The sequence below is a fragment of the Rhopilema esculentum genome, chromosome 5 (genome assembly GCF_057945365.1).
Source record: "Rhopilema esculentum isolate cy_ngs chromosome 5, ASM5794536v1, whole genome shotgun sequence".
NCBI lineage: Eukaryota > Metazoa > Cnidaria > Scyphozoa > Rhizostomeae > Rhizostomatidae > Rhopilema > Rhopilema esculentum.
Window position 1 is genome coordinate 11190837 of NC_142819.1, and position 26042 is coordinate 11216878.

The 26042-nt window shown below is 37.7% G+C and overlaps 2 protein-coding genes across 2 annotated transcripts; one reads left to right on the forward strand and one right to left on the reverse strand.

The window, feature by feature from the left end:
- Positions 1 to 111: 111 nt before the first annotated feature.
- Positions 112 to 19702, forward strand: LOC135689549 (anosmin-1). The gene is made up of 13 exons (XM_065206797.2): positions 112 to 286; positions 1292 to 1306; positions 7797 to 7862; positions 9117 to 9167; positions 9617 to 9686; positions 12180 to 12332; positions 12657 to 12844; positions 13392 to 13626; positions 14031 to 14294; positions 15747 to 15866; positions 16159 to 16304; positions 16547 to 16616; positions 16891 to 19702. Exons 1-13 carry the CDS (start codon positions 176 to 178, stop codon positions 17034 to 17036), a joined length of 1635 nt encoding a protein of 544 aa, XP_065062869.2. The 5' UTR covers positions 112 to 175; the 3' UTR covers positions 17037 to 19702.
- LOC135689551 (uncharacterized) lies at positions 18355 to 26020 on the reverse strand. The gene has a single exon (XM_065206799.2). It carries the CDS (start codon positions 23294 to 23296, stop codon positions 22412 to 22414), a length of 885 nt encoding a protein of 294 aa, XP_065062871.2. The 5' UTR covers positions 23297 to 26020; the 3' UTR covers positions 18355 to 22411.
- Between the last annotated feature and the right edge of the window lie 22 nt (positions 26021 to 26042).

Sequence of the window (26042 nt, forward strand, 5' to 3'; positions counted from 1 at the left end):
AATCGAGAGGTTTTAAATGAATTGTTTTATTGTTAAATTTTCTATTGTTCTTATGATAGATGCCAATCAACTCCATTCAAATTCAAATCAGACCCACGCTTGACGGGTTTTCCCTAGGCGCGATCAAAAATTTCTTTCGATCACGGCGACTCAGCCTAGATGGCTGCAAATTGTTATGGACAATCAATTTCTTTTTTTCGTTCCTTTGATATTCGCTGTTGTGGTCAAAGGCTATGAACGAAATACTTTGATGCGAACATACTGCAGAGCATCTTGCATCGAAAAGGTTTGTGCTTACAAAGTTCTGTGCTCATGGCGAAGACCTACCGGCCTTTGTTGTGCAAATTCGTCGTTGTCAGACACTATGGCTTTCATTTAACGTACGATCAAACAAGTACTGGTAAATTAATAGCTAATGGAGTAACCAAAGTATTCTTTCATCCGTCTTTTTGTAAGATTTATTTTCCTGTTGCTGAACTGAAAACATATCAGTTAAACTGCTTTCCACAACAAGAGGGGCTGCCCCCAGAACAAAGAAAGTCTTCTACTCGCTGCCAAATTCCTCATTTCGCTCGGTAATTCAAAAACCCGTGCGTGATTTGTAGTTCGCGTTTGGTTAGAAAAAGAAACTCGATGAACACAAAAGTCTTTCCCGTGCACAAGTTTGTTTCTAGAAATATTTGATAATTGAAGATTTCCAAGCCCCGAAAATAGCAGCACGTGTAAATGGAGGAAGTTATTCTTGACGCAGCCCATGTTGGTTGAATTATTCCATTCTCAAAATAAGGCCATTTATTACAAGCAATCCCTCCACACATCTTTATTTAAGCACGCTTTTTTAGGCTCCTATTGGCAAAGACGACAGTCGTGGGTGAATATCCACAACTGTAAACGCATTTTGTCAAAGACGATATTTGTTTTTGTGGGTGTGTGATGGGAATTGCCTCCGTATCAAATTGCACCTATCAATATTTTTCAGCGAGTCAGCTGTGACATAGCAACCATGCCCGTTTTTAATAAAAACCAGAAAAAGAAAGGCCTGTTCGGATAACGAAAGAGCGAAATTGATGGTGGTTTTTGTTGAAGTTGCGTTCGCCCTCTGATCGCTAATCTTTTCTTGTTTGTTGACTGTCTGCATTTTTATTATTTTACCAGCGTGTTTGATCAAATATATCTTCGATCTGTTTACCAAACTAACGATATTTTTTACTTTCTCTTCCATGAAATTCTTGGTGCCTGTTTGTTGAAAATGAAAACATTTGTTCCATGCAATTTGTTTCACGAAAACCAGCACGAAATTCCAAGCGTAAGTATAAATATCAAAATTTTGTAGAAAGAACATTGCGTATACTAACTTTTTTTAAGAGCGATTTTATCATACTTCGGACTTAAGTGCCCTTGCCTGTTGCAACTTTGTGAACGGAGAAGTTTTTAACTATTTTTAGTTTCAAAACTCGTTCTAATCAATATTTATACATAGCGAAGCGGACCTTCGCAAGTGACAAAGGGTAGAAATGCTCGCAGGGTTTATTCAGTTAGCTTGCAGTAAAATTTCATTAAAAGCTGCAGCTATAGGTAAGAGTTTAAAACCTTGCATTGATGAAATTTTTAAAATAAGAGTGCCACAAAGTTATTGTGATTAATACTGCTTTTATTTTCTCATTCTTTGACCCACAATCATAAAACAAATTGAACGTTGGGCTCCCAGATTTTGTCATCGTTTTACCAGGCATCGAACCAATGTTGCTCTTTCTATCAAACACTTCCTATATGTATTTTGTTTATTTACAATTTAGAGTTTTTGTTAAAGTATAACTTTGGATGCCCTATCAAGCAATTGGTCAATTTATGCTGTGTTTACATCAATTCTTTCGACCTAGGTCTTAACCTAGGTTGAACCCACTTTCGTTTTCACTGCACTGACACCAAAGTTTAGTGTAAACACAAAGTTGTGTTGGCTCTGGTTTAGTGTTGTCACACACGGGTTTTTTGTGAATTGCGCACATTGGCTTCTTTGAAAATGGCAGGGGGCAATGATGAGAATTTATTGTGAGGAATAAACTTTTCACAGCAATTTTCCATTTTGTCTGCCCATAAACAGGCCTGTAATTAATTCAATTAATTCAGTTTGTCATGACCCCACAGTGTCCCTCTTTCAATCTTTGCTTCACTCATTTTCAAAGTAATTTGCTTTTAATTGAAAGAGCTGTCCCTCTTAGTCAGTCCTAGATAACATTGCATTTCGAAGATCTTAACCTGGGTTCAACCCCCCTCCAGCTTATAGTTGGCGTTAGGTTCAACCCAGGCTAGCTGTGTTGACACATCAAAATTTCTGACCAAGGTTAACATTAACTTGGTTTCAACCCAGGTTCAACCCAAGTTGAAAGTTGTAATGTTAACAGGGCTTTACAATCTGCAGAAATGCTGTGAAAAATTGACAAACTGTAGTAGCAAGCCTCATTGTAACCAAAAATGGCTTACAGCTTCTACAATGCCTATATGCTAGCAGGGCCCCACAATCTTTGTTTGTAACTTTTCTTTACCCTTATCTATAGAAGAACAGCCAATCCAGAAGTGCTTTGTAAGATACCAGGCAATATGGTGCAAACTCAACATCATACACATAGGGTTTCCAACTAACCAACTTGTCTCCCCTAAGTGGAACTTTAAATGTGTAAAGTTGTTTGTTTTAGAAATGCTTAATATGTAGAGTGATAGGAGGTTTTTTTATCACATCCCCAAACTTTGACATGTGTTCAAACATAAATTTTTGCTTTGATATTATTTATATTTAAGGCATAGGTCACTGTTTATCTAAATTTTCAAACCCTGTGCCATTATTGTTTTCAATAAACAAAGAACTTTTCTTATGTTGCTCACCCTTGGATATTTGAATTAACAAAATTTTCTAGCAGAATAAATATAAAAAAAATGTGATGTTGAAGCACCTTGTCATACATTTATGATATATACTCATCTAATATTTAAATTATATCTAATACTATATATTTATATATATTCATAAATTCATGAAAATGAAAGCTACTGTCATTAAGTGCTTGATGCTGTAAGCGTATATTCTTATGTTTTATAGAACCAGGCAGTTCTAATTTGGTACTCTTGAGTTTCACACTTAATTTAGTCATCAGGCAACTCCATCAGGGCTCCCTGTTTCATGAAATCATCTGGCAATTGTTTAATTATAGAGAAGGTACAATAGGGAAGGCGAGCAAGAAAGTTTTAAGGTTGAATCTAAACTTTGAGACATGGTCTACCAAAGATACAGGTCTCTCATAAAAGCTAGTCGCTGAAGGGATTAATTTTTCTTTTGTCTGCTGGTACTATCTTATTAAAGTTTGAATCCTATGGATGAATTCTTACTGTAAAGATACCTCAACTACAATCACCTTTCAACTTTTTAATTCTCTAAGTTGCAAGGAAATCCAATCACCGTATTTTGTGAATGATGAGATCTCTTGCCGCTATTTCAGCCCACCTTCCATGATAAGCTGTGCTCAACAATGCCTTGTGTTCAATTAGCATTATACTTTATTTCTGACTTTCTACCCACTTTATGTATCCAAATTTAAGATTTCCTTGAGTTCATTTTGTAAATGCAATATTGAAAGAACACTTTTTGATTGGTCACAGAAATGGTGCTAAGTAAGCAAGCAAGATTTTTCAAGCAGGTTAGGGTTCTGCAAGCTTGTGACTGATGTAAACCTATGGCTTATGCCCTAGATTGATATTCTAGAATAAATACTGTGGGTATTGGGTTATGGACCTTGGATGGACAGATGTGTCATCTGTAGGCTTGTGCAAAGCAACCCTGGTGGGGCTGAATTCCAACAAAATTCAGCTCCTTAGGCAAACTCTTTGATCCTTCCCCAATTATATCAATTGGTTTTTATTCATCTTAATCTTGGAGTATTTATTGTGGTACCACACCATGTGCAAATTGCATTCATTTCATGTGAATTATTTGGTACTAATTGCACAATTATGTGTTTCCTTGATGTATGTCCTGTTTATTTATTTGTTGATTCACTAAAACAAATACCACATAAAATGTGACTGATTTTAAACCTATATGAGAAAAAACAAGGAGTTTCCAGGCAGAAATCACCTAGAGTTTTGAGATGCTTGAGGTAGGGTAATTAGCTGCAAAAAATGACATTGTTTTGCAAGAGACATTTTGAGAGCCTTCTTTTGCATTTGAAGGTTTTTTAAGTACTTGATTATTTCATTCTTGTTTGTCTTTTAGCATCTGTTATGCGCAAAAAATATTGGCAAAATATTCTCTAAATACAAATCTTTATGAGATATTTTATGAAAATGAAATATAATGGAAAATTTAGTATTCTGGCTTAACCTTCTACAGAGCAAGTATATAGTAAGTTATTGAGTTTGAATATCACAAGCTTGCTATCAGTACAATTACTGTGGCCAAGTTGCAATACATTTTGTGTGATTGAATTTTTAGTGTCTATGCAGCAGCGCAAGCATCTTTGAAAAAAGAATATTTAGAAAAATGTTTGATCTTGGTGCTTTCATTCAAGCAGATTTGCGTCATCTGCATCAATTTATGATTTAATGAAACTGATCCATGAATATAATAGTGAAAACTTTAAAAAAATGTTGAAATTATCTAGCTTGCAAAAAATTGAACATTTTTATAAAAAAAGGATGATCTATTCCAGACGGATCATATCAACAACAAATATTTATTTTCTTTTTATTTGCCCGTTCTTTTGTTAATTATCATTTTTCAGCCTTAAGACGCCTGATACAGGTGTCTGTATTGTCGTTTCAGCAAACGCATGTAAAAACATCGTTCTTGATAACAAAAACGATAAGCTGCCGATCATCAGGCCTTAGACAAAAGCACGAGGAAATAAACAAGCTTATAAATGTCCATTTCTAAGTGAAATTTTTCGATTTAAGCGCAATATGCCATGCCCTCTGCAAATAATTTTTAGATGTGGAATAGAGGGTGAATTGGCCATAATTTTAGAGTTAAATTTTTACAACCAGGTCCACTTGCTATTTCCCACTTTCCACTTGGCCCGCATCAGAAAAAGTGTTGGGTCCGCATCATAAAAAGGGGCCCAACACTTTTTCTGAAATTATATATGGTGGCACAGGGTTTGTCTTACATGAGTTTCTTAATACTACGTATCAAATGTTGCCGAAGAGAGTTGTCTCTAAAAAGTAGGAGAGGTATGGAAAATCGTGTTCAGAATGATTCATTGGAAGATCAGTCCCAATTAACTCAAAAATGAGGGCTGATATGATGTAATGTTCCTAGCTAGGGAATTTTTAGAGGAAGATTTTACAGACAAGACAACTGCATCTTCGTTGGTAACTACTTAACTGGATATCATTAAAAAATTTAAAAAATGGATTCATCGTAAATACTAATGCTGTAGACATGACCGTGTGTAGTAGGCTGGGCCAAAGGGGCATTTACCCCCCAGAAATTTTGAACGCTGGCTTTATACTGTATCATAATCTGCTTCCAAGCAGAAGGGCCGCACATCAGATTTAAAAAAGTCCAAATTACAACCAACTTGTGCTTTAACAGGTTTTTGGAACCAAGCTGTCACTGGGGAATGCGCAACCTTAACTTGTACAATTATCAAAAATTGATATGGATGATTCCATTTTATACGCCCTAACTTAATGAAAGAAAAGAGGGATGCTCTTCACAATCAATTACATCTATCCCAGGGGGGGGGGCACTCAGCACATAGACATACGAGGGGTAGGTCCGATATTTTTGGGTCAAATGTTTACCCAAAGTGATATTTTTGGGTTAAATATTTATGAAAAATGATATCTTTGGGTCCTCCAAAAACAATAGAAACAATTCTGATATTTCTAGGTATCAAACTGAGAAACACTGATATTTTTGGGGTTTTGTGAGATTTCCATATCTGAATCAAATGTATTGTTCATCGGCTGAAGTTTTTTTACCCGTTGCAAGTCATGTGACCATACTCTTTGGAAGTTTTAATGATCTTTTCTGAAATTACAATTTGTGATATTTTTGGGCATAAGATATAACTAGATCTGACATTTTTGGGTCTTTTGAAAATGAGCTGATATTTTTGGGTGGCCTATAAAATTCTTGGATTGACCCCCCCCCCTCGTATGTCTATGTGCTGAGTGCCCCCCCCCCCGGGACATCTATCAAGTAATGTAAAATTATCAAATGTCTTTGCCAAAAATATATACAATTTACAACCTCTTACATTATCATTTAATGAATGGAATAGAAAGAGCAGAGTTTTTGCAATCATGCCCTCTTGCTTCAAAAGTGTATAAGCAAAACATAGTGTATACAAGGCTTTGAGTACTAAAAACAACACCTTGTTATGAGAAAACATCGAAAACGTGGACGTTATTCGAGACACTTTTGATTGTATTAGGAATATGACCAAGATTTTATAGGAAAGGACCAAGGGGAGAGAAACATTTAAAATCTTTGCAGCAGGAGAAAGTGCCCAATCTGCTAACAGATAAAGTGGAAAAATAGGATGATAACGATGATGTGATCGACGAAAATATTGAAATAGATTGAAATAATTGAAATTGTTTTTTCAATAATGTTCGGACTTTCTTAGTTTCTACAAAAAATGTTCGGACTTTCAAACTTGCTGGTAAGGAGGCCCCGTCTATCCTTGTTGCTTCTGTTATTTCCTTTTTCAATGACAGCGCCTCGGGGGATGATTGGTGGGACATATCCTCCCAGGCCCCCACAGGATCTTTTTCGTAATTCGTTAACATCTGACGAGAAATTGTTGTAGGAGGGCTAATACTTTGGCCATGTAACTCGTGATGTGTTTTGATAACTCTTAGGCTGCCGCTACATTGCTAAAATTTAGTTATAGGCGCTCCATCATGGTAGCACAGGCGTGAATGGTTGGTGGTACCACTAACAAGTTAAGTCAAAGCTCAATTATTGACGGTTCCTTTCCTTGTCTTTCCTTGTCTTTCCTTTCTTTTCCTTTCTTTTCATCTTTTTAACTGCCCCCAGGCAACAAGCGGTTTGAAATCGGGCGTGAAGGAAGAGATCATTCGTTTACTCGCGAATTGTTATTATTAAGTGGAAAAGGAAAATCTCTTCAATGGCAGAATTCGTTCTTTTATTTTTGTAACTTGCGTTATGCTTTGATCATTTTGCACGTTTCTTTGAAACCGCCATTATCTTATCATTATCCGAGCTGGCTCTTATTAATCTCTAAATATATCAAACCTTTCTAAGTAAATATAAACTGATATTTCTTAGATATTATTGGTCCTTGTTAGATTAAGAGTAATTCTGATTTAATGAAATTGTTTCTGCAGAGCGTGAATGATTTTCATTCTTCTGATCCAGCCCCTTTTCTTTTCTGTTTCTCCATAATTTGTGGTGAGATTTTACTCATCAGCCTCAAGGTCATGGAATTTAACCTCGGCCTCATAGCACCCAAGGTAATCCAAATCCAAGCATGGTTTTTTATTTGCGCTTCAATGTGAGCAATTGCGATTGTTGTTTCTTAATTTGGTTGTAAATAGCTTTGGAAAAAAGAAACATTTTACAACATTTAAAGTTCTGTACCGCCAAAAAACTGCTCACATAATATGGTTGTAGGAAAGCAAAGAAGGATTGCCAAAATCGAGTTTGATTTTTATATCGTTGTATCGGACATTTACTACAATCACGTTTGGTGTAAGTCAAAGTTTTTTCCAGTTTTAGCTTCTTCGTCTTTCAAAATTTTTTTGAATTCAGTGACACTCGTTTCATCTTTTAGAGTAAAATCTTTCCTGCAAAGAAGAAATTCAAGCCAGTTCTTTGCTTAAGCGAAGGGTGTGCAAAGGTGATTATGTTATTCTACTTCTCATTTAACGATTCAAGATTCATTTATCCACTAATCTTTGAAGTAATTAGGTCATTTTTGTGCCTGCTCTTTCTGACACATGTCCATCCACCAATGTCTGATTGCGATTTATCATTACCCCCCCCCCCGAATTTTGCCTATCAAGTATCCTTCCACGTACAACTCACATTGACACAAGATGTTCCATAGGGTTAAGGAGTTCCTGATTTTCTTTGCTGTCCCTGTTGGTAGAGGTTCTCTCCTATCCTGGTCCAGTAAAAGAGGCTCACCTGCACTCCATTCTTTTCTGTCTCTGTTTTGAGACCCTACCCTACAAATTTGGCCTGGATTCTACCACCCTACCTTACACATTTGGCTTGGATTCCACCACCCTCCCCTTCACATTTGATCTGGATTCCACCACCCTTCCCTACACATTTGATCTGGATTCCACCACCCTTCCCTACACATTTGGCCTGGATTCCACCACCCTTCTCTACACATTTGGCCTGGATTCCACCACCCTTCCCTACACATTTGGCATGGATTCTACCACCCTACCCTACACATTTGGCCTGGATTCCACCACGCTTCCCTACACATTTGGCTTGGATTCCACCACCCTCCCCTTCACATTTGATCTGGATTCCACCACTCTTCCCTACACATTTGGCCTGGATTCCACCACCCTTCTCTACACATTTGGCCTGGATTCCACCACCCTTCCCTACACATTTGGCATGGATTCTACCACCCTACCCTACACATTTGGCCTGGATTCCACCACTCTTCCCTACACATTTGGCCTGGATTCCACCACCCTTCTTACACATTTGGTCTGGATTCCACCACCCTTCCCTACACATTTGGCCTGGATTCCACCACCCTTCCCTACACATTTGGCCTGGATTCCACCACCCTTCCCTACACATTTGGTCCGGATTCCAGCACCCTTCCCTACACATTTGGCTTGGATTCCACCACCCTTCCCTACACATTTGGTCTGGATTCCACCACTCTTCCCTACACATTTGGCCTGGATTCCACCACCCTTCCCTACACATTTGGTCTGGATTCCACCACCCTTCCCTGCACATTTGGCCTGGATTTCACCACCCTTCCCTACACATTTGGCCTGGATTCCACCACTCTTCCTTACACATTTGGCGAAGTTCTCATTGTTATAAGAAAGTTAGAGATCATTGCTGAACTCCTTAAAGTGTCAACTATTAAATGTTAATTGTGTTTTTGCAGTGTACCAGCTTTTGCCACTTGGATACTCGCGCACCCTGCTCGTCCCAGTGTGTATGTACTTTTTATTACACATACCGTATTGTTTGTCTATTCACCACTTGCTACGTGTATCTTTATCGAAGATTTGTGAGCTTTCTTCATTCGTGTGAAAGGTAGTTCTACCGTTACGCAGTATTCAAGCAATCTGATTTGTTTTATCTAAAGCTGACTTGAGTTCACTTACTTAAACACATTGACGTATCGAAGTACCTTGAAGCAGAGGCTGTGTCTGGCGTCTGCGAGGAAGGTTGTAGACCTTTGCCTTTTTAACTTCACAGGTTCACAACTTCCAGAACCGGTCACAAGTTTTTTGCTCTATTCATTTATCAAAATTATATATATATTAAGTTGAATGATCGTCTCCATGTATTATGTCACCCTTTAATGCCGTTTTATTCCTGACTTAGAGTGTAATAATGATAATCAAGATTGCTAACTGATCGTCAAACCTTTTTTATCAGAACTCTACGAAAAGTGAAAATGAAATTTGCTTGGATCGATGTGAATTTTTGAAAGTGGCTGCAAAGAAAGGTAAGATCGGTTCGTCATACAGTTGCGTGCTGGCAGGGGGGGCAAGGGGGGCGATCGCCTTCCTGCCGATCACATTTCAGGAGCGCCAGAAGGAATTTTCACCTTAAAGAGGCGCCGGAGGTGCCCTAGCCAAATAGCTGGCAAAACAATACTAAAGGCGGACACTGTATAACAATCCACGATAAATCGTTTTAAAGAGAACAAGGATCACCTTGCAACATACCACCTAGTCTTTTTTACAAATTTTGATGCGCTTAACAACGATCGTCAAACATCAACTCAAGATCTCGCGCTAAATCTAAATGATTTTTACATAAAGTAGATGTCAGGGGCGTAAAGAGGTAGGAGTTGTGGGGTGTTTTTGAGGAACCCGCCGATAATTTTGGGCTTGGCGGTAAAAGTTCGGGTTAGGTATCATTTCATAAAATTATTGGGAGGGCGCAAAGAGTTTTGATTCACTGAACTGATTATAAATGATAGGATGAAAATGCTGAGAGATTTTGTTCCAATCTGAAGAAAATTATGTTTCTTAATGTTAAAACATTAAAAAACGACACCAGAAAGTTGATTAAAACCATCAAATAGCTTTCAATCTGTGGATATTTATTTCACAGATTATTTATTTATTTATTTATTTCAATCTGTGGATATTTATTTCAATCTGTGGATATTTATTTCACAATCTGTGGATACTTGCGTTGTTGAAAATTGCTTCAAAATGTGCATTTTCCAACAAACTTGAAGCATCAAAATTCAAGAGGTTTTTTTCCTTCGGCGGCAACCATGGTGCCGCCTCGGACAGTATAGCTATATCCTGGGCTTGTTTCGATATATAGACCTAAACTATCTAAAGGTTTGGAAGTTCTGATATTATTATGTAAACAGATGTTGTTAATTTACGCAATGTATTGCGGTGTGATGGTGTCAGCAACTAAAGAATTTCAGGATATTTTTTCAATTAGGCAAATTTGTAGTGAACCCAAACAAGGCCTGCCTCGGACCGGCCTTTAGGCCATACTTTGAAGAAAACTTCTTATGAGTTTTAGCCAGGACCTTCGATGAGTCTAGAGCGATGTTGTAAATATTTGGATGCATTTACCGGTCAACTCTAAAAGGTCTTCTTTAAAATTTTTCGCCGCCAACCATGGTGACTACCTTCGCTAAACTCCTGAACAATCTTACGGCCCCCTCCTTACCCCCAACCTCCCTCAATAGTGACGTCCCTCATTATCATTGTTGTGCTGTTTAATGATACAGCCGCTACAGCGATACTCAAATATACTGTTAGGTATTACAAAGAATAACATATTCTATTTGAAAATTCTCTATCACGTCCTGTCGGTAATTGACTGCCCCGTCTCCTCTCATTTGAAGGTCTTTCAGTATAACACAGATAGATAGATACAGATCAGCGTGCTTCCGAGCTCTTGTACTTTTCTGCACATTTCAAAAACTTTGAAGGAAAATTTTGAAGATAGCTGAATGAGGGGCGCCATTTTGACCATTTGCTCCCCCCCCCCCCTGCGATCTCATTCCCAACACGCCACTGTCGCTATATCTGTGTTTTTCTTAAATAGAGATTTGTATAATTTTCGTTCGTGAAGATTTGTTCTTATCGCATTTAACAGTGAAGCGCTACAGTGCTTGATGGGAAATGATTTAAATTGAGAAATGACAGCCTATAAGCACTTGTCGACTCCTATTTACAAGAAATTAAATAAATATCCCCTTACAACAGTGATGATATAAATATAAATGTGGATGCATCGTATGTCTAAATGAGGAGTGAACATCGGTCGTTATTAGGCATTACCATTATTATTACTTTAAAGTGTTATTGTCTATGCACCCGCTTGTCATCGCAGGATGCTGTAATTAGTTCCCTTCGAAGATCTTGCCGTCAATTGAATTATGAAGCTACTTTTTGCCTGTTGAAGACACAATCTGGGCATTCGTGTCCGTTTTGCCCCATTTTCTGTTATGTCCACTCTCAAAGTTCTACGAGCCCGTGGAGCCCAATGGTAGAGCCACACTCATTTCAGCCACACTCATTTCAGCCAGGCTCAGTTAAGCCACGCTCAGTTGCTTCCTTATTATCGAGGCCTTTTTTCTGGTTAAGCTGCCAGTCAAAGGTGCTTGTGTTTTCACGGTTTTGTGGTCACTGTAAAACCCTTTCATATTTCCATAATTTTTGCATTGTGGTTGGTTTTAAATATGATTAACTCAATGGGTCAACCCACGTCGACTTGATAAGTCAATGCCGATACGTTGTCCAATAACACGGCCGATCTCTTGTTATCTTTTATAGCTATAAGACAGAGGTCACATCTAGGCGGGGTTTTACCCCGTGAATTCGGTTATGAATGCGTTTTTGACATTGAAACTTGAATCATGGATACATCGCTATCACGTTTAATCCTACCCTGTTTTAAGGAGAACATATCGAGCTAACTATTCTAGCAATTGGCTTTCATTTCCACCTTGTTTTTGCAGGGAAGCCAGGAAAGTGTCCGGACACGCGAAAAGGATTCGAGTTGGCTAAGGTGGGACGCTGCACAGGAGACTTCGATTGCCTAGGCCCAGAAAAATGCTGCAGAAATGGAGACGTGCAAACATGTCAAAGCCCAGAATTTATCTTTAACTCTAGTAAGTGCCTTTTTCAAATTCAATTAAATCATTTTGTCTTGCGAATGTTTTTAAGAAAAATTATGCCCGTCATATCTCTCCCCCCCCCCCCTTGAAATATTTTGGTTTACTACGAAACGACGAAGGAGATAAGAAAGCACTTTTTTATGGGACTTGTATGATATTTGTCTAAACTATCAAGATTGTTTTTTGGGGGAAAGGGGCCTGGAAGTTGAAGTATTCAAGAAAAGATTTGAAAAATATAAAAACACAGCGAAAATTTTTGGGTGTTTCAAGCTCTGTAGGCAGGCATTGTAGATGAGTTACACTGTTTATTTTTTGTAGGTTTCCCTCCCGTACCAATCGATGTGAAAGCAAGGAAAAAGTCGTCCTCCTCGCTGCTTCTTTCGTGGGGGTTGCCTCAAAACTCCACGTGGGTTGGGGTCATTGTTTTTGTTATTGAATTTCGGCACGCGTCGAGGGTTTTGCGACCAACAAATAATGATTTCTCATTCTGGTCATTTGCTGGTCAGGTTTGTTTCTTTGATATTTTTCGTGATTGTCTTGAATCTAACTGTTTTCGCTGTCTCGTGCCTGTTGTTTCATCACATGGGCAGCACTCTTGCTGGTTGCCACGTACGGCCCTGTTGCCACGTACGGCCCTGTTGCCACGTACAGCACTGTTGCCACGTACGGCCCTGTTGCCACGTACAGCCTTGTTGCCACGTAGTGCAGTTGCCTCATTCTAAACCAATGTGCCGATGTTTCTGTATTGAACAGCCTCTTCATTCTGTTACATCGACATCTGAAGTTAATATAAACTATTTAAAATATGAATGTAGAATAGCTGTTAGAGGCCTCGCCCCAGATCTCAAATTATGCTAGAGCACATGTTCGAAGTGTTCGGGTGGATGAAAACATTGAGGGAGGAAGGAGGAGAGCGTAGTTTTGAGAAATTTTAATATTTGCGAATCAACATGTAAACATATTGTGTTTGGTTTATAAAATAAAACCAGAAGTTATTCACGAAAGAAGAGGTTCACAAGCATAGCTGTAACCAATGAAATCCTTTCTTTGCAGACATCTTCGTTACAGAAGACAATCAAATCGCTAGTGCCTGGGGAATGGTATCAACTACGAGTGATCGCCTATTCTTTGAATGGAACCAACGGCTATTCGCAGCCTTCTGCGGGTTTCCGTCTTGACGTGGAAGTGCGGAGGCCCAGTCCGCCAAGAAACTTCAAGGCATCCAATGCTTGGTTTCAAAATAAAAAGATTTTCGTCAACGTAACTTGGACTCCGCCGCTTTTTCCTGGTCGGTGTTTTTTCTTTCGTTTATTGACGTTTTCTCTCAAGAAAAGTACTTCTATAATGTTAGCTAGGCAATAGATGTTTTTTCTGTCTTTCTAAATATAATGCATCTTCTCTCTAGACCTTGTAAATTATAACGCTTTGTCATTCATCACCTTGTTGCTTGCAAAATTACATATTTGATCTCTATTGCTCGCAGTATCATATTTTGAGTAAAAATGCTCCCAAATAGCATTTCCACGTCTAAACATAAAAGGACACAGGAAACGCAACTGGAAAAGCAGCTGGCTTTTCTTCATTGCTCGTTCAATTGCCATCGTCAGAAAATTTATTCATTTAACATGTGATATTAAGCAGACAGTTGGCGGATTTTTTGTGATAATTCACGCAATCGATTTTCTATTGCAGATCTTCCTGTTCGGCGATATAGGATAATCTATAACAAACACGTGGATGGTTCTATGTATCACTATGACGCAATTCCATTAAGGAGGACAAAGATATCTGGCAAGGAAACGTCTACCATTCTGAAGAACCTTGACCCCAGCTCTATCTACGTTGTCAAGATCCAAGCAATGTTGTCATTGCGAAGAAAGAAAATTAAGGGGCAGTGGGGCACCATGTATCTCAAGACCCCACCTCTACAAAGCAGGGAACCTGTAACCACTAGAGGTACTTTTGCTAATTTTTAATGCCTCGCTGACCTTTTGTTCAGTTGTTCAGGACATTTGTTTTTGAAATACGAGTACAGATATCTTGGCTTTATACGACATAATCATCACACTATTTCAGCTCAAACGTTTTCACCAAAGGCTTCTCACACGTGCCTTTGTTTGACTGCTCTCTTTTTAAACCGCTCACTTCTGTCTCTATTTGATATTCGTTGTAATATCCGATAAAAATATTTTTCTTTTCCCTTCCTTTGTCCCCAGCTTTTATTTGCCCTGCGTTTGTCTGTCCTGTTTTTATTTGCCCTGCGTTTGTCTGTCCTGCTTTTATTTGCCCTGCGTTTGTCTGTCCTGCTTTTATTTGCCCTGCGTTTGTCTGTCCTGCTTTTATTTGCCCTGCGTTTGTCTGTCCTGCTTTTATTTGCCCTGCGTTTGTCTGTCCTGTTTTTATTTGCCCTGCGTTTGTCTGTCCTGTTTTTATTTGCCCTGCGTTTGTCTGTCCTGTTTTTATTTGCCCTGCGTTTGTCTGTCCTGCTTTTATTTGCCCTGCGTTTGTCTGTCCTGTTTTTATTTGCCCTGCGTTTGTCTGTCCTGCTTTTATTTGCCCTGCGTTTGTCTGTCCTGCTTTTATTTGCCCTGCGTTTGTCTGTCCTGCTTTTATTTGCCCTGCCTTTGTCTGTCCTGTTTTTATTTGCCCTGCGTTTGTCTGTCCTGTTTTTATTTGCCCTGCGTTTGTCTGTCCTGCTTTCATTTGCCCTGCGTTTGTCTGTCCGGCTTTCATTTGCCCTGCGTTTGTCTGTCCTGTTTTTATTTGCCCTGCGTTTGTCTGTCCTGTTTTTATTTGCCCTGCGTTTGTCTGTCCTGTTTTTATTTGCCCTGCGTTTGTCTGTCCTGTTTTTATTTGCCCTGCGTTTGTCTGTCCTGTTTTTATTTGCCCTGCGTTTGTCTGTCCTGCTTTTATTTGCCCTGCGTTTGTCTGTCCTGCTTTTATTTGCCCTGCGTTTGTCTGTCCTGCTTTTATTTGCCCTGCGTTTGTCTGTCCTGTTTTTATTTGCCCTGCGTTTGTCTGTCCTGCTTTTATTTGCCCTGCGTTTGTCTGTCCTGCTTTTATTTGCCCTGCCTTTGTCTGTCCTGTTTTTATTTGCCCTGCGTTTGTCTGTCCTGTTTTTATTTGCCCTGCGTTTGTCTGTCCTGCTTTTATTTGCCCTGCGTTTGTCTGTCCTGCTTTTATTTGCCCTGCGTTTGTCTGTCCTGTTTTTATTTGCCCTGCGTTTGTCTGTCCTGCTTTTATTTGCCCTGCCTTTGTCTGTCCTGCTTTTATTTGCCCTGCGTTTGTCTCCTGATCTGTTACAAAATATGTTTTTTTTTCAGCTTGATTTGAGTCAGCTCTTCATTTATTTTTGTTTTTAAAGGACTACCTTAATTATAACTTTAATGCTTTTTTGCTCCTTTGCAGGTACTTTATCGAACACAGGGTTCTCTGAGATTGTTAATAGTTCAGTAAGCATCAAATGCACTCAAGTAATTCACACGCCAAATGGCTTCTCAAAGATAATTTTGCAGTGGAGCGTGCCAGGTACCGTTTTATCTCTTGCATGCTGCTTTTTTTAAATCATTTATCGCTTTTTCTGAATCAAAGTCGAATCGCTCGATTAAGTATAGAATGTCTTGGAATCGTAGATGAATTTAAGGGTACGAATTCAGAAAGGTGCAAAAGTAGCGTGTATATAACTTGTGCACCTTTTATTTTGCAAGGAGGATTAGTGACTGAAAACTGATAAAGTTTAGTAGGTCCTGTCTTGTCTTTCTTTGCATCTACTTTCACGCAGAAATGCTGATGTTTTCAATGGTTCTATTATCAATTTTAGTTGCCGTTGAAGGCATCCAGTTTGAGTATGAACCGGAGAAATGTAAAAACGAAGAAAAAAAACTGAAATCGAAAGTCACCGTCAGTGCTAAAGATGACAGTCTGACAATCGAAGATTTATATCAAAATTGCAATTATTTTGTCAAGGTAAATATAATCCTTTTGTCACCCGTTTCATGTACATTGTTTGTTCAAACAACAGCAGTTTTTATTACTTCACAATGAACATTTTTGTGGAAGATGATCTCTCTCAGTCGAATTAATGCTGGCTGAGAATATAAATTCATCTTATTTATCCGTTTTCTTTTCGCAGTTTTTCAATGTTATGCTTCGCCTTTCTTCGGTTAATACACCATCCCAATGTATCTCTGTTTTCTCTTTCCTTTTAGATGACAGCGTTCTATTCAAATAGATCTACAGCGTTTCAGAGGAGTATTTATTTTTCAACTTATCCAATAGGTACTTTATGATTCATTTCTTTTCAATCATTTGCGATGTTTATGCTAACCTGTCTCTTATTCTCACTTTTTACAAGTTTCTATTTCAAGTAAATCGTTTTTTGTATATTTGAGGAATCCCGTTTTTTCACTTTTCTGGATTGTTTATCGTCGGAACAGATTTTTATAACAAATGCTTGTTTCGCTTTCAATTGTTTTTGCATTCTCATAAATGCAGGATCCGATTTCAAGAATACTAATATATTTTCTAATTATAAAACATACTTCGCTTGTAGTGACAACAATGACAATTTCGACAACTTCTGAACCAAAGAAAAGAGGTAACTCCGGTTCCAGATTAGAAGCCACTTTTTATTTCTATCAGTATTTTATCTCAGTTTTTTTAGTGTCGATTTTGAATTTGACGAATTTAGATTTATGATTTGTTGTAATTGCTCTTATGTCCAACTGTCTTTGGCCTTGATGATCGCCTGCACCGTTGAAAAAAACGACATTTTATTGACATTGCCTGGCCATTCAATATCAAGACGAAAACAAAATGCCAACACTGCCTTTAGTAGGATCAATACTTGGCAAATTTAAGTCTGAGCCGAACGCTCAACAAAGGTGGAAATCAAAGCCAAAGAGGAACATCAAAGCAAAATAGAGCTTTATTTTATATTGATGTTGTATTTTATGATAGATTTTTGTGTTTTAATTTTTGCTTTAGGTCAGCTCTTTTTCGTTGTTGTTTTCGTCCCTCACATAGTGATTTTATCGTTTTTCACGCATAGTTTGTCATCCTCTATGCAGACCGTTTTTAAAGCGCATTTTCTTTAGGATATTTAGATTATCGATTACCTGACTGTCATAATCACTAAGCAGATGCGATTACCTGATCGTCAGCCTTATTGCCAACAATTCTCCTTTGCTGTTAGGTTTATGTTTAGGGCTTTATAGCCTATTGTCATTTCTAAGTGCTTAGTATATTTCTGACGGAGAAGTGGCCAAAAACTAGGCTTGTTTCTTGTCATCTTCATTCTGTCAAATTTTAAGCTGTGACAGGCCTACAGGTAATGTTGTAATTTTTTAAAGGGATTTCGTTTTCTTCATCTCCGAAACCCCGCTTCGCTGTGAAAAAGAAGGAAACAAGAAAATATGTCCTTGACCTTCACAGTTGTTTTCTCTAGTAGAAAGGCTACTTTCAGGCAATAGAGTCTGTATCATTAAGTTAAAGTTCGCTTGCTACAACAGATTTTGAGGAAAAGTATGAAAAAATTCTGATCACGTTTTATAAGTAAACTTAAGATAAGGTCCATCAAATATGTCTACTGGGTCAACACACCCCCATATTTAAGATTTTTATTGGATGTGAACGAAGTTCAGTGGATTCCAATTTACTCTGCATTATTTTTCGTTGTGACTGTCGTGCCCCATGTTTATTCAAGGTGCTCATTCGTTCCTTTTTCCGCATGACTTTCTTTTCTTGAATGTGCTTTGCGCAATGACGCGATATCAAAAACTCTTAACCGGTGACGTAATATTCAGTTGATATTATGTTCTGTTGGTAGATAAGGAAATGTATTATTTTTATTATCGATATTATTATGACACGCACCATGCATTCATAAGGGTATTAAGGCATTGATCTTAACATACTGTTGTTGTTGTGTTTTCATGTTTATGCCGCATGTTTTGCTAAATCAAGAGGCGAGAATTGTCACGTGTTTAAAGGCGGCCATTTTATTTTTCAAGCAAGGTTCCACTTACTCGTTTTAGGCGATTTTACGTTCGTAAACAGATGTCAGATATTTATTGTTATAACGGATTGTAGGTGGTACTATTTTTGACTTAAAGTCTTCGTAAATCGTTGTGTTTTTCCCTGTAAGGGCTCGTCTATTGACATTATTTTCTAACTAATCGTTTTGTAAAATAGATGGCTTTGCCGAAGGACGCCAAGCTTCACTTTCCTGACACCGCAGCCCTTATTCAACTTGACATGTACCCATTAAAGTTCTTTGACAGAGTAATTTGCAAGCCCTTTGCAGCCACAAAACAGAGGTTTTTGAAAAACTAAATAATTATGAAGTCCTTCGATTTATTGGATTGACATTTCTCGTATTCTTCGAAAATTTTACGATTTGTGATGAAATCCTAAAAGTAATGTTAGAAAAGATATATCATTCTACCGCTTAAGCTGGCTTTATTAGTTAGGGAAACCTGCAGATTTTCTTTTTGAGGGTTATTTATAACATGTGGGTCGGCTGTTGTCCTATGTGTGGAGCTTCCGTCGTTCTGTGCGTGAAGTTACAGTAGCAGCAGTATTATGCACAGTTTTATTTTACAACCTATTTGTATTATTCTTAAATTTCAGCAATGCCAAATCTATTTATCTTTTCTTTTTTCAAACGTTTTTTGTTTTAGAGGTGTAGTTTTCGATTAGATGGTTCAATTTGTGATGTCCTTTGTCAATCTTGATTTAGAAAACAAAGTGTTAATTCCCTTGTTTTGAAAATGGTTTTTCTAAAGAAAAGAAAGACTTTCAATGTTCAGTGCAGCTTTGAGCATTCCTCAAATTTATAAAAGCTCTGCGTTTTTTTTAACGCAGAATAAGCAGTTTCGGTTTAAGAGCATTTTCCTGTTTTAGGTTAGGTCAAATCTATTGTAGACGAAAATGACGGGTTATTGGCCGTTTTCTTTGATTGCTGCGATAAAATTGCATAATTATAAATAAATTATAATTAATTCATTCAGACTGAGCATAGCTGCTGCAATTCGCAGATTGCTACTTGTTGCTTCAATTTTAGGAGCTTCCCTGTTTGTTCAACTAAATGTGCGATAGATTTTTGCACATTTGATGGCACATATTCGCACAAACTCTAGTTTTCTATTCGTTGTCAAACAGCAGATTATATTGCCGGGTATACACTTTAAGGTAGATGTTATCTTTAATGCCAAAATTAGATTAATGGTTAAATTTCTTTTCGTAGCGAATGTATTTATTCTTTTTTTAATTGTCATAGAAACTTCATCATTTCTGCTTCAGTAGTCAGCTTTCTATTTGTACTTGAATATTTTCTGTATCATCAAGCTAAAGAATTTAGTTTCCTCGTGTTTGACTTTCTTTTCCCCAAATCTGAATTTCCGATCAAGAAACAGAAAGGGAACATAAAAATTGAACCCAGCAAAAGTGCAACAGGAGTAGCCTTACTTCTGGACCAAAAGCTGGGTAACCAATTTCGATACTGCTGGGGAACAAATTACTGCAAGGTAACCAATTTCGAACAAGCTGGGGAAACCAAATGCTGGGGAACAAATTCCAAGTAAATTATATCTCTTGGAAATGATTTCAGCCAAAAGTTAATGTCATACCAAGGCTATGATATAACCATTCAAAGATAAATGTTATTGCCCAAATATATCCTGTGCTTAAAAAGTTTCAATATGGCAAGAAATGGTAGCAAGTAAAGAAAGAGAAGTAGATATGGGGAATCTAAGAAGATTTTTGTTTGCCTATATATTTTGCTAAAACATGATGGATGTTTTCCCAGGGCTATAACTTTACCATTTGATGACAGATTTTGACTGCCTAAAACTTGATTTCATATGGTAAATAAGACTCTAATTTTGCCAAAAAGCTTTGATATGGAAAGAGAGGATTCAATATTAGAAAACTAAAGTAAAATGTGTACAAAGAGAAGATTTTGTATAAAAATGGCTAAAATATTATGTACTACCACGGTTATAGTCATACAATTTGATAATTGATTTTTCTGCCTAAAAATTGAATGGAGGACGCAATATTGGGAAAAAGAAGTTAATGTGTAAAAAGAGAAGATTTTCTATGTTTATGGCTAAAAAATGATGTTTTCCCAAGGCTATAACCTTACCATTTGGTGAATTATTTTTCTGCGTAAAAGTTGATTTTATATGGTTAGTAAACTCTGATATATTCCGAAAAGCTTTGATATGGAGGGAGACTAGAAAAAAGAAGTAAAATTTAGAAACAGAAATGATTTAGTAAGTAGGAAAATATTTTCTGCTAAAAATGTATTACCAAGGCTATTAAAACCTTACCATTTGGTGATTGATTTTACTGCCTTAATATTGATATCATGAGGTTAGCAAACCTTGAATATCATATTAAAAGCTTTGTTATACAAACAGAGGATACAATATTGGAAAAATGTAAAAAAAAGAAGGTTTTGAAGGAAAATGGCTAAAACACAACGTATTACCAAGGCTATAGCCTTACCATTTGGTGACAGATTTTACTGCCTTAATGTTGATTTCTTGTTGTTAGAAAACCCCTTATATTGTCAGAAAAGCTTTTAATATAGAAAGAGGGGGCACAATGTTAGAAAAAAGCAAAGTACAAAAAAGGGAAGATTTTGTATGAAAATATTTTCTCAAAAACAAGGGCAATAAATTTACCCACTAGATTAAGGGTAACATGATACTATAAAACAAGAAAGTGTGGTGAGTAATCAAAGAAGATGTTTCATGGTGACGGTACTATAAAATTTGGACAATGTCCCCAGAGCTTAAAGAGGTTCAAAGACCATTTTTGGGGCAAATATTTGAGGGGTCTAAATTGGTGGGACTATAATCAGAAAATGCAAAATCAGTTTTTAACCACAAATGTAAATATCTGTCATGTTTTGTTGACACTCATTATCAAACTCTAACCATCATAGAACGACAGGTATATTAAAAAAATTACAGGGAAAGATAGCTGGTGAAGCCAGAAAGATCTAAGTAGGCACATCAACTCAAGGAGAAGGCATTGAGATACCTGGTATATACAAGGTTTCAAAAAAAGCATTACAAACATAATGTAAGGAAATACACTAAAGAAAAGTTTAAGAATAGAATTTGCTGTTCTTTCATTTCATATTGGTATTGACATGCATTTGTGTTGAAGGGTAAACATTTCCTCTTATGTTCGATTCCAAATATAAGCCCTGATCTAATATTTGAACTCTTACATTTGAAAGCAGGTTCACCTCCCAGAAATGGGGAGCTTATCATCATAGGACTATATCTTGGAGGGGACTGACTTGACAAAAAAAATTGTTTACGGTTGAAACAGCTTATAATCCCAGTTATAGCCAGCATCTCAAAGCATTATACATTATAACTTTAGCCACTAATAAGACAAGTAAGTATAACTACCATAGAGTCTTCTGAATTTCATTAAAAGATCTACTGCATACTGTACAAAGGGACACCGGAGAGGAGGGATTGGGGGAATCAACCACCCCTGTTGCCATTTTATAGGAGGGACAAGGGGGGCTAAAGTACCCCTTTCATAGAAGTGCTCTTGATGCGCACTTCTGTAAGAAATAAAAAAGATTCATTTGAAATCCTGAATATATTGCCTTATTTATGGCAACATTGCTCAAAACTTCTAAAGAAATTTCTTATGCCAAAATTCAGGCAAATTTTTAAGAAACTGACTGAAGATCGAAACAAAACGATGGTTAAGAAAGAATTGTTGGTAACTGGGCATTATTTTTCAAATGCCCTTTTGCTCAAGCCTGCCCCCCTTGCCCCTTAGTCGGTCCAGCATCCCTGACTGTACATTTCAAAGCAACTAGAATGTGTTATTAATTTTTTGTGAAAAGTGCATTTTATTGAAAAGGGGCTGCTAGATAGAAATCAGTAAATATAATTTACTAGATACAGCACAGTAGAGTAGGTACCAGCAAGTTTATGGAAAACATTGTACACTAGATACCTTTGAAAGTTGATAAAATTAGTGACTATTTGATGCCTGACTATTAAATAAACCCCAAGGTATCCAATGAACTTGCCTCAAACTTGTAAGTTAATAAAGGGTTCATTACTTCTCTCTCTGATATAACCTATGGGTGCAAGTGGTCTGTGATAATTTGGTGGTTTTGGTACATCAATGTTAACTCCTCTTAAACGCAGCAGAGATAAACTACATTCATCAATACCTCTGCATTCTTTTATTTTCAAAGTATGCAGCATTTTACAATACTCCCTAACTTTGAATATTGCATCATTTTCAACTCGCCAGCAGCCCTTAATGCTTAAGAACTCGATTTTAGGACATTTTTCTGCCAAGGTGAAAATTGAAAAGCCACCAATTCCATAGCAAGCACTAATATCAACATGATTTAGCAATTTGTTGTTCTGGAAAAGTGTTGACAGACTGTCATTGTTAATGTTCCAACAACCAGTCAAAACAATTTTTCTAAGATTTGTGCATTCTAGGCCCACAGTAAGGAGTGCATCTGATGTTAACCATCTGCACTCAGCCAAAATAAGATCTTGCAGCCATTTGCTGCTCATTGCTAGAGCTTTTATGCTGTCGTTCGTTACACCCATGCATCCTGTTATGTCAATTCTTTTGAGGCTGGTATTCCTTGAAAATACAGGAATCAAAACCTTGTCGTCAAGCCACCTTTTGCATCCATTTAAGTTCAGATCCCGGAGACTTTCACAATCACTTGTTAAAGAAATAAAATTTTTCCTTGAGAAATTAATCTTTTTTCCGGGAACACTCAAATCAATAATTTGGCACCCTGCGAAGTATGTTTCCACAAGCAGTAAAAAATCTTTGCTCACAGACCGAAGTCTACAAATGTCAGATACATTTAAATAAATGAATATCTTCTTGCAAATAATATCCTCCCAAGGCAAGTCGAAAAATTGAGCCATTTCTGAAATCATTTCAGTTGTTTTATTGCTTTCCTTTTACGCACAAGATTGCCATTCCTCATCCTGGTACGGCGGCCATCTTTCCTCTATGGCCTCCTTTAGAAAACAAACTGACAAGGGAGATCTCTTTTCTTTGGTGGGGATGGACAGTGGCGGTTTTAGGGACTGCGGGGCCCCGGCCGAAAACATATACGGATCCGGATTTCTATCTTTTTTCTTGGTTGTAGGGCCCCTCTTGGGTACCATAAACGCGGGGCCTGGGGCCATTCCCCCCTGAACCCCCTAAAACCGCCACTTGGGAGGGATCACCAGTTTTCCTGCTAGGGGCCACATTGTGATATGGGAAAAAACATGCACTGAACAATTAGTGTAAAGTTGCGAAGGGCTTGGGGGCTAATCTTCTTTTTGCTATTGTTTCCTGATAAATATTTCTCAAGGCCCTCCCCCTTGTTCTTTAGATATCAGTACATTCATGCATGAAGCAAAATAGAAAGACAAAAAAGGGTTCTCAACAGCGGCAAGAATGAACAATCGGGTTTCTTAAATTTGAAGAGGAAATGACTGTCAAACTCAGAGGAATAAATGATGGACATAAATGGAAATAAAATCTCATTACAATTATTGGCGTCATAAAAAAATATTTCTTTGGTAATTGAATTGTTTCAAACTTACTAAAAATGGCCAAGTTACAACCACATGAGCACAGGCTATCCAGCGAGATCGCTATCAATTCACGAACCAACCTAAAGCAACGAACCAAGCTTAAGCAACGAACCAACCTAAAGCAACGAACCAACCTAAAGCAACGAACCAACCTAAAGCAACGAACCAACCTAAAGCTACGAACCAACCTAAAGCAACGAACCAACCTAAAGCAACGAACCAACCTAAAGCAGCGAACCAACCTAAAGCAACGAACCAACCTAAAGCAGCGAACCAACCTAAAGCAACGAACCAACCTAAAGCAACGAACCAACCTAAAGCAACGAACCAACCTAAAGCAACGAACCCTCCTCTTTATATAAACAAAAACTTGCCAATGCAGCTTATTTCCCTTCGAAAAAGCTCTTTCCTCTCCATATCTCGGTCAATTTGTTAGATTTATTTCAGTCTTTGCACATTTCGCGGACATTATTGGTGTTATTCTGCTTGCGAGGTTCAAACCTTATCACAGGTGTCCGACGCACCCAATCATTTAAAAAAGCGAAAGAATATTCACTAGGACCCGGCAAGAGTCAGTGGTGCCCTGGAAAAAGTATTGTTAAAAAGAATGAAGCTTGGTCGTGTGGTTTTTGTCCTTTCTTACAAATAGGTCTCTGCTTTGTGTGATTCCTTGAAAGTACTGCACTTTTAGGTATAAAATACTTAAATTATATTCAAAAATTTTGGTATGCAAAAATTATCAGAATATTAGTAGGGATGAAAGCTGGGTCTGAATTAATAGATTTGAGCAAAACACACCAGTCTTGCTGTTAAATTCCTTATACGGACGCGCACCATCATAATTGTCAAATAAGGTTACTCCAAGACCAGTGCATTCGGCTGGAAAACTATGGCCGCAAGAAGGAAAGACTTCGCTGAACGAGGGAGAAGAAAAAGACAAGACTTTCCAGCTGAGAGGACGTTTGCCTGATCATGGTCAAACTGTTAACAGAACGATGATATTTTGTGACGTTTCAGTTATAACTCATATCATGTGAACCTTTCCATAATGTTCCTTCCCATGAATGGTTTTTAAGTCGGAGAAGTTTAAAGTCTTCAGTCGCCAAATTCCAGTATGGTCACCACAGAGGCACATTTAAAGAGACAGAGGTACTTTCATACTGAGTAGTCAGGGCTGTTAGTGATTTTAGTCAGAGCATGAAAGGGGCAGTTTGATACGCTGAACTGCTTCCCCCATTGTGGCAAATATAGATTTTCCGGTCACATAATGCGCCGAAAGTCTTTTGGCAAGAAGTAGAAACAGATCTGATTTATTTTCACCTACTTGTAGGATCGGTCAAAGGTTTTGTTGAAGAAAGAAGGGGTTGTAACAAAGGTTTTCAAAATTCAGAAGAAAGTAAATAAATTGTTTAGGCCCTTGAAAAAACAGCTTTATATGATATCTTCTATCGTGAGAGAGTCTGGGTTAGGTCTTTCAGTCTTAAAACAGAGTACAAGGGTACATTTTTCATTTTGGGTCCTATCTTTTTCAGCGCATCAAATTGCCCTTTATTGCAAAGCTTGACAAATATTGCAAATGCTATTGTACCAAAGTAAGACTGACATACGATAATAATACCGTCCATAAAGGTTTGGTTTGGTGCAAAGTACCCCAGCCTAAAAATGGAACAAGGGGACAATTTTCAGATGGGGTCTACATCCTATCGTTTTCTGCGTATCAGATCGCCATTTATTATTGTACCTACTTTCAGCAGAGATATCGAAATAACGTCGCTACAGGAGTCTTTGGGCAAAGTACCCCAGTCTATAAATAGCTGAAACTAGTATCACAATTTTCACAATTCGACCTAAAAAGTGACTTAACAGCCTTGACACTAAAAGACTTTTTAGCTTTTAAAGGGAGTCTACAGCCAGTACTACTCTAGGACATACTACCAGACCAGAGGAATGCTGTGTTCTTGCTTCGTTAAAGAAATGCATTTGTATCAATTGCTGTCAAAATTTGCATTTATTTCCACTTCACTTGCATCAGCACTTTACTCATTTAAAATCACCTTGGAAGTGTATTCTGAAGTGAACAATGCATGACTCTTGA